This window comes from Salmo trutta, chromosome 34, assembly GCF_901001165.1.
Source record: "Salmo trutta chromosome 34, fSalTru1.1, whole genome shotgun sequence".
NCBI classification, from domain to species: domain Eukaryota; kingdom Metazoa; phylum Chordata; class Actinopteri; order Salmoniformes; family Salmonidae; genus Salmo; species Salmo trutta.
In genome coordinates, this window is record NC_042990.1 from 39,520,166 (window position 1) to 39,540,912 (window position 20,747).

At 43.0% G+C, this 20,747-nt stretch overlaps 1 protein-coding gene across 1 annotated transcript in view; it reads right to left on the reverse strand.

Annotated features, from left to right (window-relative positions):
- The window catches only part of nt5c1aa (5'-nucleotidase, cytosolic IAa), a gene marked incomplete in the record, with an annotated part of 37,561 nt that extends 17,273 nt beyond the window's left edge, over positions 1–20,288 (reverse strand). The window contains 2 exon segments of the mRNA XM_029732840.1: positions 4,155–4,202; positions 19,998–20,288. Of these exon segments, the coding sequence (XP_029588700.1) occupies positions 4,155–4,202; positions 19,998–20,159 (210 nt within the window).
- Positions 20,289–20,747: the final 459 nt, after the last annotated feature.

The following is a 20,747-nucleotide window of genomic DNA, read 5'->3' on the forward strand; positions in this document are numbered from 1 at the left end:
GAGGGGAGAGAGAGGGGAGAGAGAGAGAGAGAGAGAGAGAAAAGGGGGGAGAGTGGGAGAGAGAGAGGGAGGGGTGGCATTCCATACAGGGCGCCCTGCATTAGTCACCCACATTGGGGTTGAAGTCAGATGACGCTAGGGTGGACAGTGGAGGGTAGAGGGTAGAGGGTAGAGGGTAGAGGGTGGAGGGTGGAGAGTGGAGAGTGGAGGGTGGAGGGTGGAGGGTGGAGAGGGGAGAGTGGAGGGTGGAGAGGGTAGAGGGTGGAGAGGGTAGAGGGTAGAGGGTGGAGTGTGGAGGGTGGAGGGTGGAGGGTAGAGGGTGGAGGGGGTAGAGGGTGGAGGGTGGAGGGGGTAGAGGGTGGAAGGTAGAGGGTGGAGGGGGTAGAGGGGTGGAGGGGGGTAGAGGGTAGAGGGTAGAGGGTGGAGGGGGTAGAGGGTGGAGGGGGGTAGAGGGTGGAGGGTGGAGGGGGGAGGGTGGAGGGGGGACGGGGGAGAGTGGAGGGTGGAGGGTGGAGGGTAAGGGTGGAGGGTGGAGGGGGGAGGGGGGAGGGGGGAGGAGGAAAACACCAGGGCAGGAAAGAGGGTCACGATTGAGATAAAGATCAGTGTGTGTGTGTGTGTGTGTGTGTGTGTGTGTGTGTGTGTGTGTGTGTGTGTGTGTGTGTGTGTGTGTGTGTGAGAGAGAGAGTCTAATAGCTCTTTCCCAGTCAATAGGCCACAGGCTGTCCTGAGCTCTCCCTCTCTCTCTCTCTCTCTCACCCACCCCCCCTCCACACACACACACACACACACACACACACACACACACACACATTGCCTCCCACTGATATATATCACCTGATGTCCTATAGTTAGTGACCATAGAGATTGAGTTAGTATATGTAGAAAAACACACACACACACACACACAAACTGGTGTGTGAATAGACAGACATGCACTCCAGGACGTGTGTACAAATACTCAATGACTCCTGTCAAGGTTGACAGGGCCTAGAAACAACGGCAGTTAAAGGTGATACAATTTCAGGCATGCAATGTGGCGTTGTCCTCCACCACACTTACTGAGAATGAAACTGGATTGTAAACACACAGATCAACCCAGATATCGCATGTAGGAACTCAGCAACAAAAGAAAAGTCCCTTTTTTTCAGGACCCTAACTCTCAAAGGTAATTCGTAAAAATCCAAATAACTTCACAGATCTTCATTGTAAAGGGTTTAAACTCTGTTTCCCATGCTTGTTCAATGAACTATAAACAATTAATGAACATGCACCTGTGGAACGGTTGTTAAGACACTAACAGCTTACAGACGGTAGGCAATTAAGGTCACAGTTATGAAAACTTAGGACACTAAAGAGGCCTTTCTACTGACTCTGGAAAACACCAAAAGAAAGATGCCCAGGGTCCCTGCTGATCTGCGTGAACGTGCCTTAGGCATGCTGCAAGGAGGCATGAGGACTGCCAATGTGGCCAGGGCAACAAATTGCAATCTCGGTACTCTGAGACGCCTAAGACGGCGCTACAGGGAGACAGGACGGAGAGCTGATCGTCCTCGCAGTCGCAGACCACGTGTAACAACACCTGCACAGGATTGGTACATCCGAACATCACACCTGGGGGACAGGTACAGGATAGCAACAACAACTGCCCGAACGTCGCCTATGGGCACAAACCCACCGGCGCTGGACAAGACAGGACTGGCAAAAAGTGCTCTTCACTGACGAGTCGCGGTTTTGTCTCACCAGGGGTGATGGTCGGATTCACGTTTATCGTCGAAGGAATGAGCGTTACACCGAGGGCTGTCCTCTGGAGCGGGATCGATGTGGAGGTGGAGGGTCCGTCATGGTCTGGGGCGGTGTGTCACAGCATCATCGGACTGTTGTCATTGCAGGCAATCTCAACGCTGGATCGGAGGGTGAGGGCTAGGGCCATTCCCCCCAGTGGAAGAGTGTGGTAACATCTCACAGCAAGAACTGGCAAATCTCGTCCATAAGGAGGAGATGCACTGCAGTACTTAATGCAGCTGGTGGTTTTCAATTTCTGTTAGTCACATGTCTGGGGAACTTGTTCAGTTATTGTTTCAGTTGTTGAATCTTGTTATGTTCATACAAATATTTACACAATTTTGCTGAAAATAAATGCAGTTGACAGTAAGAAGACTTTTCTTTTTTTGCTGAGTTTAAATATGATTAGTTCTGCTTCGTCATGTTTTTTTTCACACGTTTTGATTTAAACACTTCTCAGTAGTTGGTATTCAGACTTTGGTTATGCAGGTGCATAACGGTCAGACTTAGGTTATGCAGGTGCATAACGGTCAGACTTAGGTTATGAAGGTGCATAATGGTCAGACTTAGGTTATGCAGGTGCATAACGGTCAGACTTAGGTTATGCAGGTGCATAACGGTCAGACTTAGGTTATGCAGGTGCATAACGGTCAGACTTAGGTTATGCAGGTGCATAACGGTCAGACTTAGGTTATGCAGGTGCATAACGGTCAGACTTAGGTTATGCAGGTGCGTGGTAAGGCAAGCTATGTGGGTGTGGCTCCCTTGCGCGTTGAATACATTTAATTCAACCGCCCCGAAAACATACCCATTGGGTGGCAGACAGAATTGATCAGGAGGTTTTCATACAATTCGTTTTTTTTTTGTCCATTTATCTAAAGCAATCCCTTTAAATACTGTTTACCTTTAATTTGAATTTGATCGAAACAACAATAGAATGTAAGCTTAGGGGGAATGCGTTCAGAATTTGGAGGTCAATGAAATAAATATTCATTTTTGTCTCGGTTTCAGAACCCAATGCTTAGATTAAAAACAATCAAATATTACAGCTTATTTATGTTTAGGGAAGTATTCAAAAATCTTACCTATAAGGAAAAATTGGGTTGGAGAGCCTTTATGCACAAAATAATACAACGATGGTTTGACTCATCACCCATGGTAATCTTAGAAGATTATTGTACATAGAATTGAAACAGGGGGAAGAGTGTATTATAATATAAGTATAATGTATACCCTATAGTGTATTATAATATAAATATACTGTATACCCTATAGTGTATTATAATATAAATATACTGTATACCATATAGTGTATTATAGTATAAATATACTGTATACCCTTTAGTGTATTATAGCATAAATATACGGTATACCCTATAGTGTATTATAATATGAGTATAATGTATACCCTATAGTGTATTGTAGTATACATATAATGTATACCCTATAGTGTAGTATAGTATAAATATAATGTATACCCTATAGTATAGTATAAATACACTGTATACCATTTTGTGTATTGTAGTATACATATAATGTATACTCTTTAGTGTATTGTAGTATAAATATACTGTATACCCTATAGTGTAATATAGTATAAATATACTGTATACCCTCATTGAACATGGAACTGTGTGTAAACGGTATTGTGTAAAGTATTGTGCCATCTCTCAGGGTCAAACTGTAAAAACGGTTTGATCTGTGCTCCATAGTTCTTTAGTTAGCGTTCACATCCAATTTGTATTTACATGAAACGTAATCCACTTTTACTAGTGATCCTCAGCAACAACCACATGGAAGTGACAGAGGAAGCAAATTCAAGTAAACAGTACATTGGAATGATACGTATCAACTGAAGGGAACTAACGGTCAATTGGTAGTTAAATACGTGTCGTTATTACTGACAGTCACTACTGATCGTGGCTAATATTTAACAGGATTATGACAGAGAGAAAACCAATAGAAATGGTATGACCACAGAACAAAATCGCATTGGGAAAACTTTTATCAATCACCTGTGTATTATACATGAAACGCATTGCATTTTGCCTTCACACAAAACCTCTTAATGCATAAACACAGGCGATATAGTGCCTTATCAGACGTGCTGAAGCATTCATAACTACCGATTTTTGCTTTTTCACAAAGACAATCCTTCTTCCACGTTTGACCGCTAACCCATAATGGTTTTGCGGTTAGAATTCATTGCTCATAAAATGCTGTAAAACGTTCGTTAGTAGATGCATCCAGAGGGTCATGCGTACATTTCACAAAGGAGGTTAAAAAAAAAGGTCAAAGGTTAGAGGTGACCGACTATCATCATGGACATAACCTTTGACCCTGGCACACATTGCCGTGTTCATACTTACAAAGAAAACGCCTCCCTCCACCTTCCGGGCTCTTCTGTGACATGACACCTTCACAAATAAAAATAAAATGTTCACAGTTTCAATGATTCATTCATCCTGTGATGTTACCCAAAATAATGACTTGTTTACACAACAGTATAGTTTCCATTTTCTATTTGCACACTGTTTATCATCTCTCTATTTATCCAGACAATCCCTTTGAAAACGAAATAAAAAATTTACCGTCAATAACCTATTTTTCAAGGGGATTCCTAACCTTGCCAAAGACAGCAGCAATGCACAATCTGATGTTCGCACTTGCACAATTCCCTCTTGAGGAATGACTAGGTTTTTTATAGCAGTCAGCTACTGTCCTGCCTTCATATTTCAGAAGGTTCTTATACTAAAGAATGCCTCTGAGAGAGATGGGAGTTTCATTGCTGCTGATCGTCTTTATATGAGATCTTTACAGTACAAGATGCTTGACTGCTCTTTATATGAGGTCTTTACAGTACAAGATGCTTGAGTGCTCTTTATATGAGATCTTTACAGTACAAGATGCTTGACTGCTCTTTATATGAGACCTTTATAGTACAAGATGCTTGAGTGCTCTTTATATGAGGCCCTTACAGTACAAGATGCTTGAGTGCTCTTTATATGAGATTTTTACAGTACAAGATGCTTGAGTGCTCTTTATATGAGATCTTTACAGTACAAGATGCTTGAGTGCTCTTTATATGAGATCTTTACAGTACAAGATGCTTGAGTGCTCTTTATATGAGATCTTTACAGTACAAGATGCTTGCCTGCTCTTTATATGAGATCTTTACAGTACAAGATGCTTGAGTGCTCTTTATATGAGATCTTTACAGTACAAGATGCTTGAGTGCTCTTTATATGAGATCTTTACAGTACAAGATGTTTGAGTGCTCTTTATATGAGATCTTTACAGTACAAGATGCTTGAGTGCTCTTTAAATGAGACCTTTATAGTACAAGATGCTTGACTGCTCTTTATATGAGACCTTTACAGTATAGGATGCTTGACTGCCTCTTATATCCTTAAGCCAGGGATATCAAACATGGGATGATATGCAGAGGGTCAACTGACTTCATAATATCCTCTAGAATGTGGTTGATCCCATGTGATCAAATACTCAGATCCCTGTAATGTGAAAAGTATTGCACTATATAGGGAATAGGGTGTCAGCTCTGGTCTAAAGTAGTGCACTATATAGGGAATAGGGTGTCAGCTCTGGTCTAAAGTAGTGCACTATATAGGGAATAGGGTTCTATAGGACTCTGGTCTAAAGTAGTGCACTATATAGGGAATAGGGTGCCATAGGGATCTGGTCTAAAGTGGTGCACTATATAGGGAATAGGGTGTCAGCTCTGGTCTAAAGTAGTGCTCTATATAGGGAATAGGCTGTCATTTGGGACACAGATACAGCCTTTACATTCTCCCGAGAGCATCTCACAGTTGATGATGCAAGACCTTGAGGTTTGCCGGATCAAATCCCTGAGCTGACAAGGTAAAAAATCTCTCGTTCTGCCCCCTGAAGAAGGAAGTTAACCCAATGTTCCCCAGTAGGCCGTGATTGTAAATAAGAATTTGTTCTTAAATGACTTGCCTAGTTAATTTTTTTTTTTTTAAATAAAGATTTCTTTGCAATATGACTTAACTCTTGAATATGTTACAGCTTTTAAAGAGACCTTTCTGTGCAATATGATATAACTATTAAATGTGCTATAACTCCGTCCCCAAGGTATTTCAGGTCTAAGAATAGCATCTATCCCATATCGTTCCTGAGAGGGCTGCATCACGTCATGCCTGGATATGTTTTTGCTGTACTCAACTTTGAGTGGGTTGAACCATTGACGTGATCTCCCTGTCCGATTTTGCACCTCCACAGGGTCGTGCGGGTGGTGGAGATATTTATGGGTTATACTCTGCCTTGTCTCAGGGTAGTAAGTTAGTGGTCTGTTGATATCCTTCTGGTGGTGTGAGAGATGTGCTTTGAAAAAGTGGGTGGGATTATATCCTGCCTGGGTGACCCTGTCCTGGGGTAACCGGTTTACGGTCAGTCTGTCGTATCTGGTGTAATTCTCCTGTCGTATCTGGTGTAATTCTCCTGTCGTATCTGGTGTAATTCTCCTGTCGTATCTGGTGTAATTCTCCTGTCGTATCTGGTATAATTCTTCTGTCGTATCTGGTGTAATTCTCCTGTCGTATCTGGTGTAATTCTCCTGTCGTATCTGGTGTAATTCTCCTGTCGTATCTGGTGTAATTCTCCTGTCGTATCTGGTGTAATTCTCCTGTCCTATCTGGTATAATTCTCCTGTCGTATCTGGTGTCCTGTGTGATCCTAGCAGCTACTCTTCCTGGGGTCCAAACAAAACATGAAACATGACATAATACAGAACATTACTAGACATGGACAGCTCAAGGACAGAACTACATACATCAGGGCTGTCCAACCCTCTTCCGGGAGATCTACCGTCCTGTAGGTTTACAGTCCAACCCTCTTCCTGGAGATCTACCGTCCTGTAGGTTTACAGTCCAACCCTCTTCCTGGAGATCTACTGTCCTGTAGGTTTACAGTCCAACCCTCTTCCTGGAGATCTACTGTCCTGTGGGTTTTCAGTCCAACCCTCTTCCTGGAGATCTACTGTCCTGTAGGTTTACAGTCAAACCCTCTTCCTGGAGATCTACTGTCCTGTAGGTTTACAGTCCAACCCTCTTCCTGGAGATCTACTGTCCTGTAGGTTTACAGTCCAACCCTCTTCCTGGAGATCTACTGTCCTGTAGGTTTACAGTCCAACCCTCTTCCTGGAGATCTACTGTCCTGTAGGTTTACAGTCCAACCCTCTTCAATTGGCCCAGTGTTTTCTGGGGTAGGCCATCATTGTAAGTAAGAATTTGTTCCTGACTTTCCTAGTTATAAGTAAATTTTTCCCAATACCTTCGGTCCCCTAAAATGGGTGGGACCATGTAAAAAGTACTGCAATTTGTAAACGATTCACCTGATATGGGTGAAAATCCCCTCAAATTAAAGCCAACAGTCTGCACTTTAACTTCATAGTCATTGTATCATTGCAAATCCAAAGTGCCGGAGTACAGAACCAAAACAACATCAAAAGGTGTCACCAGCCTGATACTTTTGGAGCTCACTGTATGTAATCTCCGTCATATTCTGCTCAGTGTTTTCTCCTTACACGAGGAGTACAGAATTAAAATGCTCCTGTGAGAGTTATGTCTGCCCATCGGACAGGTCTGTTTAATAACTGTGATCACAGGATTATGAGTCATGATATGGTATTTACATAACTCAAAACCAGACACCCTCCATAGTGGACACCAGGGAAGGAGAGGAGAAGAGAAGAGAAGAGAGGAGAAGAGAAGAGAGGAGAAGAGGAGAGGAGAGGAGAGGAGAGGAGAGGAAACAACAGTACATGACAGAGGAAAGGGGGAAAGAGGTAAGAGAGGAGAAAGGAGAACGATAAGGACAAGGGGAGAGGGGGAAATTATAATGACAAAGAAGAGAGAAATTAGAGGAGTTTAGGATAACGAGAAAGCTGGGATAAGGAGGAGGAGAACAGAGAGAGGAGAAGGTAGAGGAGAACAGAGAGAGGAGAAGGTAGAGGAGAACAGAGAGAGGAGAAGGTAGAGGAGAACAGAGAGAGGAGAAGGTAGAGGAGAAGGTAGAGGAGAACAGAGAGAGGAGAAGGTAGAGGAGAACAGAGACCGGAGAAGGTAGAAGAGAACAGAGAGAGGGAAAACATTATGTCAGCACAAAAGGGGTGTAGGGGAAGTAACAAACTGGTGGAGGGTAGATAAGGGGAGAGGAGAAACAGAGGGATAGAGGAGACAGAAAAAACATGGAGAGATGAGGGAGGAGAAACAGAGGGAGAGGAGAGAGGCGAAAAAGGGGGAGAGGGGAGAGAGGAGAAACAGGGGGAGAGAAGAGAAACAGGGGTAAAGGGGAGAGAGGGGAGAGAAGAAACGGGGGAGAGGGGAGAGGAGAAACAAGGGGAGAGGAGAAACAAGGGGAGAGGAGAGAGGAGAAACAGGGGGAGAGGAGAGAGGAGAAACAGGGGGGGAGGAGAGAGGAGAAACAGGGAGAGAGGAGAGAGGAGAAACAGGGGGAGAGGAGAGAGGAGAAACAAGGGGAGAGGAGAGAGGAGAAACAGGGGGAGAGGAGAAACAAGGGGAGAGGAGAGAGGAGAAACAGGGGGAGAGAAGAGAAACAAGGAGAGAGGAGAGAAGAGAAACAGGGATAGACGGGAGAGAGGGGAGAGAAGAAACAGGGGAGAGGGGAGAGGAGAAACAAGGGGAGAGGAGAAACAAAGGGAGAGGAGAGAGGAGAAACAAGGGGAGAGGAGAGAGGAGAAACAAGGGGAGAGGAGAGAGGAGAAACAGGGGGAGAGGAGAGAGGAGAAACAGGGGGAGAGGAGAGAGGAGAAACAGGGGGAGAGGAGAGAGGAGAAACAGGGGGAGAGGAGAGAGGAGAAACAGAGGGAGAGGAGAGAGGAGAAACAGGGGGAGAGGAGAGATGAGAAACAGGGGGAGAGGAGAGAGGAGAAACAGGGGGAGAGGAGAGAGGAGAAACAGGGGGAGAGGAGAGAGGAGAAACAGGGGGAGAGGAGAGAGGAGAAACAGGGGGAGAGGAGAGAGGAGAAACGGGGAGAGGAGAGAGGAGAAACAGGGGGAGAGGAGAGAGGAGAAACAGGGGGAGAGGAGAGAGGAGAAACAGGGGGAGAGGAGAGAGGAGAAACAGGGGGAGAGGAGAGAGGAGAAACGAGAAACAAGGGGAGAGGAGAGATGAGAAACAGGGGGACTGCACCACTACAGTAGAATAGTGTTAACTATACTGCACCACTACAGTAGAATAGTGTTAACTACACTGCACCAGAGATTGCTATTTTAACATAAAGCAGTAGATTTTTGGAAAGCCATTTGCTTTCTGAACAAAGATGGATTTTAGTGTTCTTTAAAATATTTACTAAATAAAAGCCTTATCCATTAGATTTCATGTTTCCCGGCATCCCTAAGGGAACTACAGGGAACGTAATCGATTAATGACTATGTAACTAACCTGAACTGATTAGTTATTAAACTAATATCATAGACATTGCTGACTATACTAAATGGCTATACTAAAATCAAATCGAATCAAATCTATCTTTATTTGTCACGTGCGCCGAATACAACAAGTGTGGACCTTACCGTGAAATGCTTACTTACAAGCCCTCAACCAACAGTACAGTTTTAATCAAATATTTACCCAATAAACTAAAGTTAAAAATACTAAAAAGTAACACAATAACATAACAATAATGAGGCTATATACAAGGGGTACCGGTACCAAGTCAGTGTGGGGGGTACAGGTTAGAGGTAATTTGTACATGTAGGTAGGAACGGATATGTGACTATGCATAGATAATAAACAGCGAGTAGCAGCAGTGTACAAAACAAATGGAAGGGGGGTGGGGGGGGGGGTCAATATAATAGTCCGGTGGCCATTTGATTAGTTGTTCAGCATTCTTATGGCTTGGGGTTAGAAGCTGTTAAGGAGCCTTTTGGTCTTAGACTTGGCACTCCGGTACGGCTTGCCATGCGGTAGCAGAGCAAACTGTCTATGACTTGGGTGACTGGTGTCTTTGACAATTTTATGGGCTTTCCTCTGACACTGCCTATTATTTAGGTCCTGGATTGCAGGAAGCTTGATGTACTGGGCTGTACTGGGCTGTACTCTCTACACTCTGTTGCGCCTTGTGGTCAGATGCCGAGCAGATGGCCATACCAGGCTGTGATGCAACCGGTCAGGATGCTCTCGATGGTGCAGCTGTATAACTTTTTTGCCAAATCTTCAGTCTCCTGAGGGGGAAAAGGTTTTGTCGTACCCTCTTCACGACTGTCTTGGTGTGTTTGGACCATGATAGATGGTTGGTGATGTGGACACCAAGGAACTTGAAACTCTCGACCCACTCCACTAAAGCCCCGTTGATGTTAATGGGGGCCTGTTCGGCCTGCCTTTTCCTGTAGTCCATGATAAGCTCCTTTGTCTTGCTCTCATTGATGGAGAGGTTGTTGTCCTGGCACCACACTGCCAGTTCTCTGACCTCCTCCCTATAGGCTGTCTCATCGTTGTCGGTGATCAGGCCTACCACTGTTGTGTTGTCAGCAAACTTAATGATGTTGTTGGAGTTGTGTTTGGCCACGCAGTCGTGGGTGAACAGGGAGTACAGGAGGGGACTAAGTACACACCCCTGAGGGGCCCCAGTGTTGAGGATCAGCGTGGCAGACGTGTTGTTACCTACCCTCACCACCTGGGGGCAGCCCGTCAGGAAGTCCAGGATCCAGTTGCAGAGTGGGAAGTGTTAAGTCCAAGGGTCCTTAGCTTAGTGATGAGCTTCGTGGGCAATATGGTTTTGAACACTGAGCTGTTGTCAATGAACAGCATTCTCACATAGGTGTTCCTTTTGTCCAGGTGGGAATGGGCAGTTTGGAGTGTGATTGAGATTGCGTCATCTGTGGATCTGTTGGGGCGGTTTGCGAATTGGAGTGGATCTAGGGTATCTGGGAGGAATGCTGTTGATGTGAGCCAGAACCAGCCTTTCATTGCACTTCATGGCAACTAACGTGAGTACTACGGGTAGGTAATCATTTAGGCAGGTTATCTTCGCTTCGTTGGGCACAGGGGCAATGGTGGTCTGCTTGAAACATGTAGGTATTACAGACTCAGTCAGGGAGAGGTTGAAAACATCAGTGAAGACACTTGCCAGTTGGTCCCGCATGCTTTGAGTACATGTCCTGGTAATCCATCTGGCCTGGCGGCTTTGTGAATGTTGACCTGTTTAAAGGTTTTGCCCACATCGGCTACCGAGAGCGTTATCACACAGTCCTCCAGAACAGCTGGTTCTCTCGTGCATGCTTCAGTGTTGCTTGCCTCGAAGCGAGCATAAAAGGCATTTAGCTCGTCTGGTAGGTTTGCGTCACTTGGCAACTCACGTCTGGGTTTCCCTTTGTAGTCTGTAATAGTTTTCAAGTCCTGCCACATCCGATGAGCATCAGAGCCGGTGTAGTAAGATTCAATCTTAATCCTGTGTTTGACGCTTTGCTTGTTTGATGGTTCGTCTGAGGGCATAGCGGGATTTCTTATAAGCGTCCGGATTAGGTCTCCCGCTCCTTGAAAGTGGCAGCTCTAGCCTTTAGGTCAATGCGGATGTTGCCTGTAATCCATGGCTTCTGGTTGGGATATGTACGTACAGTCACAGTGGGGACGACGTTGTCAATGCACGTATTGATGAAGCCGATGACTGAAGTGGTGTACTCATCAATGCCATTGGATAAATCCCGGAACCTATTCCAGTCTGTGCTAGCAAAACAGTCTTTTAGCGTAGTTTTTGCTAATAAACAGGAATCAGGAGGATATAATTATGGTCAGATTTGCCAAATGGAGGGCCAGGAGAGAGCTTTGTACGCGTCTCTTTGTTTGGAGTAAAGGTGGTCTAGAGTTGTTTTTCCTCTGGGTGCACATGATGGTAAAAATGTGGAAAACTGATTTAAGTTTGCCTGCGTTAAAGTCCACGGCCACTAGGTAGCGCCACTTCTGGGTGAGCATTTTCTTGTTTGCTTGTGGCCTTGTAGAGTTGGTTGAGTGCAGTCTTAGTGCCAGCATCGGCCTGTGGTGGTAAATAGACGGCTACGAATAATATAGACTCTCTTGGTATATAGTGTGGTCTACAGCTTATCATGAGGTACTCTACCTCAGGTGAGCAAAACCTCGAGACTTCTTTAAATATTAGACATCGCACTCCAGCTGTTATTGACAAATAGACACACACCCCCACCCCTCGTCTTACCAGACGTAGCTTCTCTGTTCTGCCGGTGCGTTGAAAATCCCTCCAGCTCTATATGATCCGTGTCATTGTTCAGCCACGACTCGGTGAAACATAAGATGTTACAGTTTTTTATGTCCCGTTGGTAGGATAGTAATTATCGTAGATCATCCATTTTTTGCACGTTAGCAAGTAGAATTGATGGCAGTGGGAGTTTACTCGCTCGCCTACGGATTCTCAAAAGGCAGCCGGATCTGCGTCCTCTTTTCCTCAGTCTTTTCTTCACGCAAATGAAATGGATCTGGGTCTGTTCTTGGGAGAGCAGTATATCTTTCTCGTTGGACTAGTTAAAGGAAAAAGCATCTACCAGTTCGTGGTGAGTAATCCCATTTCTGATGTCCAGAAGTTATTTTTGGTCATAAGAGATGGTAGCAGAAACATTTTGTACAAAATAAGTTAAAAAACAATGCAGAAAAACGAACGAAAGCCATCCTCTTCGGCGCCATCTTAAATGGCTATACTAAATGACCATCTTAAATGACCATACTAACTGGCGGTCACGTCCTGACCAGTAAAAGAGGTTGTTTGTTATTGTAGTTTGGTCAGGGCGTGGCAGGGGGTGTTTGTTATTGTAGTGTGGTCAGGGCGTGGCAGGGGGTGTTTGTTATTGTAGTGTGGTCAGGGCGTAGCAGGGGGTGTTTGTTATTGTAGTGTGGTCAGGGCGTGGCAGGGGGTGTTTGTTATTGTAGTGTGGTCAGGGCGTGGCAGGGGGTGTTTTGTTTAGTGTGTTTCGGGGTTTTGGTTTATGTTCTATGTTTTCTATTTCCATGTGGGTTTTCTAGTTTTTCTATATCTATGTTAGTTTTGGGAACGACCTCCAATTAGAGACAGCTGGTTGTTGTTGCTTCTAATTGGAGGCCATATTTAAGTGGGTTTATTTTTCTCTTGTGTTTGTGGGTGGTTGTTTCTGTGTATAGTCTGAGCACCTTACAGGACTGTTTTCGTCGTTTGTTTTGTGTAAGTGTTTTGTTTGGTTTTTCTTCAATAAAAGGAACATGAGCATTCACATACCCGCTGCGTTTTGGTCTACATACAACGACGCTTGTGACACTGGCTATACTAACTGGCTATACTAACTGGCTATACTAACTGGCTATACTAACTGGCTATACTAATGACTATATTAATGACTATATTAATGACTATACTAAATAACTATACTAAATGACTATATTAATGACTATACTAAATGACTATACTAAATTTAGATTTACATTTACGTCATTTAGCAGACGCTCTTATCCAGTGCGACTTACAAATTGGTGCATTCACCTTATGATATCCAGTGGAACAACCACTTTACAATAGTGCATCTAAATCTTTTAGGGGGGGGGGATTAGAAGGATTACTTTATCCTATCCCAGGTATTCCTTAAAGAGGTGGGGTTTCAGGTGTCTACGGAAGGTGGTGATTGACTCCGCTGTCCTGGCGTCGTGAGGGAGGTTGTTCCACCATTGGGGTGCCAGAGCAGCGAACAGTTTTGACTGGGCTGAGCGGGAACTGTGCTTCCGCAGAGGTAGGGAGGCGAGCAGGCCCGAGGTGGATGAACGCAGTGCCCTTCTTTGGGTGTAGGGCCTGATCAGAGCCTGAAGGTACGGAGGTGCTGTTCCCCTCACAGCTCCGTAAATGACTATACTAAATGACTATACTAAATGACCATACTAAATTACTATACTAAATGACTATACTAATGACTATATTAATGGCCATACTAAATGACTATATTAAAGACTATACTAATGACTATACTAAATAACTATACTAAATGACCATATTAATGACTATACTAAATGAGTATACTTAATGACTATATTAAATGTCCATACTAAATGGCTGAGCTTCAGGCAGTTAGATTTGAGTATGTCATTTTAGGTCAAAAATTGAAAAAAAAGGGGCAAATCCTTAATTAAAATAGGTGCTCTCGGAATAATCCTCAACCAGTACAGATTACACAGCTACTATCAACACTCTCACGTGCACACACGCATACACAAACACAGACATGCACACATACATAGAAGCACTCTCTTCCCCTCTCTCACTCTCCCCTATCTCTCCTCTATATCTCTCTCACTCTCTCTCTCTGCCCTCTCTCTCTCTTTCCCTGGAAATCCTTGTTTGTGCTCCTTACCTGTCAACAACAATAACCTCCAGAGAATGTCTCATTAACCATTCTTTAACCCCCCCCCCAACCCCATGTGTGTTATAGGTGTTTACAGTATTTACTGTAAAGCAGATTACAAGGTAGGAGATTTTGTTTTGAGAACACCTGACAGTCTCTCAGACATTCACCTCCAAAAGTATTGGCACCCTTGATAAAGATGAGCAAAAATGACTGTATAAAAAAATATAATACAAATACTGAACTATATTGTACTCAAAAAAAATGTCAAGTTAGATAATTTTTTTAGCCTACAATATAGCTCAGTATTTATATTATATTTTTCTACAGTCATTTTTACTCATCTTTATCAAGGGTGCCAATAATTTTGTAGGCGACGGTACATATGCCCCTGCTTAGCTAGCCTGTAAAAGGTGGGAGATACAGTAGATGTAGGACCTACAGCCTAATCCCTGAGAGCAGAGCGTGTGATGACTGACATTAGTGTTAGAAAAAGAAAGATAAAGAGATGGACAGAGAGAAAGATAAATAGGGAAAAAGAGAGAATACAATATTGAGAAAGAAAATTTAAGAAATAGAAAGCATGAGAGAAACAGGAAGCAGTTTCAGATTGTCAAATAGTAAGCAAGAGAGAAACAGGAAGCAGTTTCAGATTGTCAAATAGAAAGCAAGAGAGAAACAGGAAGCAGTTTCAGATTGTCAAATAGAAAGCATGAGAGAAACAGGAAGCAGTTTCAGATTGTCAAATAGTAAGCAAGAGAGAAACAGGAAGCAGTTTCAGATTGTCAAATAGTAAGCAAGAGAGAAACAGGAAGCAGTTTCAGATTGTCAAATAGAAAGCATGAGAGAAACAGGAAGCAGTTTCAGATTGTCAAATAGAAAGCATGAGAGAAACAGGAAGCCGTTTCAGATTGTCAAATAGAAAGCAAAAGAGAAACAGGAAGCAGTTTCAGATTGTCAATTAGAGAGAACAAGGAATGTTTTGAAAAGATAGAGGGGGGAGTGAGAGACGTGTTTAATTTGTTTTATTTATTCAGGGGAGCCCAACTGAGACCAGGGTCTCATTCACACTGGTACCCTGAGAAAAAACAACTCACAACATGATAATTCAATATATCAATAAAACAGCAAACAATTAACTACAGGATACAGACAGACCAGATCTCAGTACCGCTAATAAACCACACCACTAATAAACCACAACAATAACAGACCACAACATTAATAAACCACCACAACCAATCACACCACTAATAAACCATAACACTATTAAACCACAACACTAATACACCATAACACTAATATCCACAACACTAATAAACCACAACACTAATAAACCAGAACCCTAACAAACAACAACACTAATAAACTACAACACTAATAAACCACAACCCTAACAAACCACACCACTAATAAACCAACACAACCAACAACAACACTAACAAACCACAACACTAATAAACCAACACACTAATAAACTACCACACTAATAAACCACAACACTAATAAACAACAACACTAAAATCCACAACAATAACAAACCACAACACTAATAAACTACAACACTAATAAACCACAACACTAATAAACAACAGCACTAATAAACCACAACACTAATACACCACAACACTAATAAACCACACCACTAATACACCACAACACTAATAAACAACAACACTAATAAACCACAACCCTAACAAACAACAACACTAATATCCACACCCCTAACAAACCACACCACTAATAAACCAACACAACCAACAACAACACTAATAAACCACCACACTAATAAACCACACTACTAATAAACCACAACACTAATAAACCACAACACTAATATCCACACCCCTAACAAACCACAACACTAATAAACCAACACACTAATAAACTACCACACTAATAAACCACAACACTAATAAACAACAACACTAATAAACAACAACACTAATAAACAACAACACTAATAAACCACACCACTAATAAACAACAACACTAATAAACCACAACACTAATAAACCACAACACTAATAAACAACAACACTAATAAACAACAACACTAATAAACCACAACACTAATAAACCACAACACTAATAAACAACAGCACTAATAAACCACAACACTAATAAACCAACACAACCAACAACAACACTAATAAACCACCACACTAATATCCACAACACTAATAAACAACAACACTAATAAACCACAACACTAATAAACCACAACACTAATAAACAACAACACTAATAAACCACAACACTAATAAACAACAGCACTAATAAACCACAACACTAATAAACCACAACACTAATAAACCACACCACTAATAAACCACAACACTAATAAACAACAACACTAATAAACAACAACACTAAACAACAACACTAATAAACCACAACACCAATAAACAACAACACTAATAAACCAAAACAACCAACAACAACACTAATAGACCACCACAACACTTGCAGCCCTCAGTGAATTCTTCCCTCATCAGCGTTCTAGACTGCTCTCTTTGCACCAGGGATTCAAGATGTGATATTTTAAGATTTTTTTAAATGTTTCCAAACATGGGGGGCGTGTAGCCCTTTTCTGCAGTCAATGAGCCGAACGTGCCCTCTTTGGCTTCATGGGTGTAATGTTATTGATCTTTTTCGTAATATCATCATTAATTAAGATCAATTAAAAAAATGAAATCCGGTGTTTCTATGTCAAACAGTTTTGTTATATTTCAGTCTTCTGTGATATAACCCATAACGATGTGTGTGAGGTGTATACTTTTGTTTCAGAGTAGATTTGTTAAAGACTTACAAAGAATCACTCTGTGTGACCCTGATTTATCCCTCTGCAGTAAAAGCTTATTAAACTAAAGGCTGATTTGCCTAGGTTGGTAGAGACCAGAGGGAGCTCAAGAGTTAACCATCCCTGATATGCGGATTTGGTTCCCCGCATTTTTCTACTTTAACAGAGAAGTGAGATATGTCGGAATCTTGAGCAGAAGAGTTTTCTAAACAAAAAAGGGAGAGATGAAGTGATATACGGGAATTAAGAGAGGTCCAACCAACCTTCTGATGATGCAGTGATATTAAACCTGTCACAGTGTGACAAAGCACAGCGTGCTATGGTACACCGCATCCAAGGCCTTTAGAGCGGTGTCTGCTGCATTCTGATAAATGGTGTCACCAGAATCAAGAGCTGGCAGGAAGGTTGCCTGTGCAACCTGCTTCTTGCTATTTAGGGAGAGGCGTGATCTATTTTTATAAAGGAAGTCTACTTCAATTCTCAGCTAGCTCATCTGCATGTTCTTTTAAATGTCACATTTTTATCAATCGTTACATTTACATTTTAGTCATTTAGCAGACACTCTTATCCAGAGATACTTACAGTAGTGAATGCATACATTTCATACATTTTTTTCTCCATACTGGTCCCCCGTGGGAATCAAACCCACAACCCTGGCATTGCAAACAACATGCTCTACCAACTGAGCCACACGGGACTATATCAATCCAAACGCCAGATATTTACAGGCGGGAATCTGCTCGATTGAAAGAACCATCCAATGCATAAATGTGTAAACCATCTGAAATATTTCTATGAGAATTAGAAAACAACTAATTAACTCCCAATTTGATTGGAGAAATAGCGTACATAAGAGTGTCATCTACATACAGATGAATATTACAGGTTTTTGCAGACAGACCAATATTATTTATATAAATTAGTAAATAGTGAGGACAGGTCTCAAAATTGACCCCTGCGGGACATCTTTAGTAATCCATCAGAAAGCACACATTAGGTACTATCTAACAGATAGTTACCTAACCACTTCCAAGACTCCTGACTGAGGCCCATTTCAGACAACCTTTGAATGAGTAGGGGATGGTCGAAAGTATCAATGGCCTGTAAAATAGGTCTGTAAATATGGAAGCACAGTGATTCCTATGATCTAAGTAATTTAAACACATTATTTAAGAACATTGTAGCAGCTGAAACAGTGCTTTGTCCTGGTCTAAAACCAGACGTGTTCGCATTAAGAATAGAATCTGAGAGTTAAAAAAGGTTCTTAGCGGAGAATTTGCCAGACAAGACAAGATAGTTTAGACATTGGGTGGTTTTTATCTTGGTCAGAAGGGGGGTGTGGGGTATTATTAAATACAAAATGTGGGTCAAAGGTTCTACAATGAGTGGGGCAGAAAGCTGCAGTAAAAAAGGGTTGAAGCGAATCAGCTCCTGTGGATTTTTTTAACATACATTATTTACAAGCACTTACTACATCATTGACATAAAATGGTTCACATTTAAAAAATTGTCAATCCCTAGAAGTGCATCATTCCCTTATATTTGTTAAAATGTTAAAATGTCCTTTTTAATTTTTTAAAATTTAACTAGGCAAGTCAGTTAAGAACAAATTCTTATTTACAATGACGGCCTACCCCCGCCAAACCCGGACGACACTGGGCCAATTGTGCGCCGCCCTATGGGACTCCCAATCACGGCCGGTTGTGATACAGCCTGGAATCGAACCAGGCTGTCTGTATAGACGCCTCTAGCGCTGAGATACAGTTCCTTATACCGCTGCGACCCCTCGGGAGCCCAGAGGTGAATAAAGGACTCCATCTAGTTGAACTTTAGGTCATTTCAGAAACCATTCTTTCAAATAAATGGCCAGCTGAGGCAAAATGGTTACTAAAAACACAACAAATGCTGGGGCAACGAGGGGGTGGAGTTTTGTTTCAAAGACTTGACCAATTTCCAGAATTTAGACAAAACAGGTATCGTAACGGAAATTGAGAATTCTATGAAGCCGAGTATTTTCGAATACGATTTTATTTTTAATTATCCAGCGCGGCAACTAGTGCCTCCATTGGCTCAGTGGTCTGAAGTCGCAAGAAGCCCGGAAGGTGAAGCGGTCCCCACCTGCCTGGCGTCAGAGTCTCCAGGATCAGAGCGGACTCCTGGGACCAGACAGTCCACCTCCAACAAAGCTGTTTATCAGGCGGAGCGGATCCTCCAAGGCAGGAAAGGACCACCCAGGGTCTGCGTTTCCCTTGGGTCCTTTAGCCTAACTACCTTGGCCCAGTCTCTGTGGTGAAGTGGAATTTTAACAAGACACCCGCTCCAAGAAGTGGGACAGATCGACTACGCCCAACTCTCCAACAACCTGGGCGAGAGAGACGTTCAGCGTCAAGATACGATAAGCCTGGGCCGGTGCTAAATTGGTGAACTTTCCTGCTCTCCTTCAGCTCATCGGATAGCCATCGGAATGTCCTTCTGCAGCCACCCAACATTGTCCATCATCCGGTCACACCAAAGGCACTTTTCACAGACATACCCCTGTTTCGCATGCTCTCGGTCTTCCACGCTGTCTCTCTGGTTAGTGAACATTTCACAGAGGTGGCACTGGAGAGGTCAATGGTTGGCCATTGATATCCATTGGATAGCCGTCAGTAGCCATAATGCTAAAAATAAAGAAGGCTGTACAGGACGTCGGTTGGTACACTCAAGTAAGTCAAATATAAAATAGCCTATAAAGTAGGATAAAATAGCTCACAGATGAGTTTAACTACTCGCTCCAATATTAGAGAGAGAGAGAGAGAGAGAGAGAGAGAGAATCCTGTAATGTTGGAGAATAATTTCCATATACCTGCGTGAATAGTGATGTTTATAGTTTTTCTTGACCACCAAACTTGAACACTTGAAACTGTCACATGGCCATGTGAAAGACAGACAGACAATGGCACCATATGGATAAAATGAGGAGTACTGGGACAGAGGCAGAGAACAATAAGAGAAGGAAAACAGACTGACTGACTGACTGACTGACAGACAGAACTCACCAGTAAGGGTTTTGTGGTGATACCCAGGTGGTCTTGGTCAAACTCCTCTTTCTCTACCCAGCCTCCTTTCCCATCTCCATTTGACGAGGCAGTTACAGGGGCAGCCGTGGGGTCCTTTGGGTTAGACTGCCCCTTCATCACCTGAACAGGGTCCAGATTCATCCTGAAAACACACAATCACCCCGTCGTCCCAGTGGTACAATCTACCTGTATAGTATTGTCTACGCCACCTCTGTGATCATCCCAAAATGGTATAATCCCTATGGTATTGTCCAGGCCGAAGGTCCTGTTCTCTCCAGCCGTGGGCTCTAACGTTGTCCGCTACAGTGGTGTGTCTGACACAAGAGCAGCTGTACAAGTATCCCTGCAGTGTCCGCTCTTCAGTATCTCCTCTCTTCAGAAGTAATGCTGCATTGCATTGCACAACTCATTGTCGAGTACAGTCTATAACACACACACACACACACACACACACACACACACACACAACAAACCACTTCCTCACACACACAGTCACAGGTTGTCTCTCACATGCATGTTCTTTCGGATTATCTCATACACACAACCGCTCTCTGTTTCTCACACATTCACACACACAGGCACTCTCACACACTGTCACAACCAGGCTGACTCACACACACACACACACACACACACACACACATAGGTTGTCCAGTGTGGATCCAATCCAGTGTAGCGTTGAGTAGTGTTTTTATTGGTGTTTTTCTATGCTGCTCAGCCTGCTCTCCC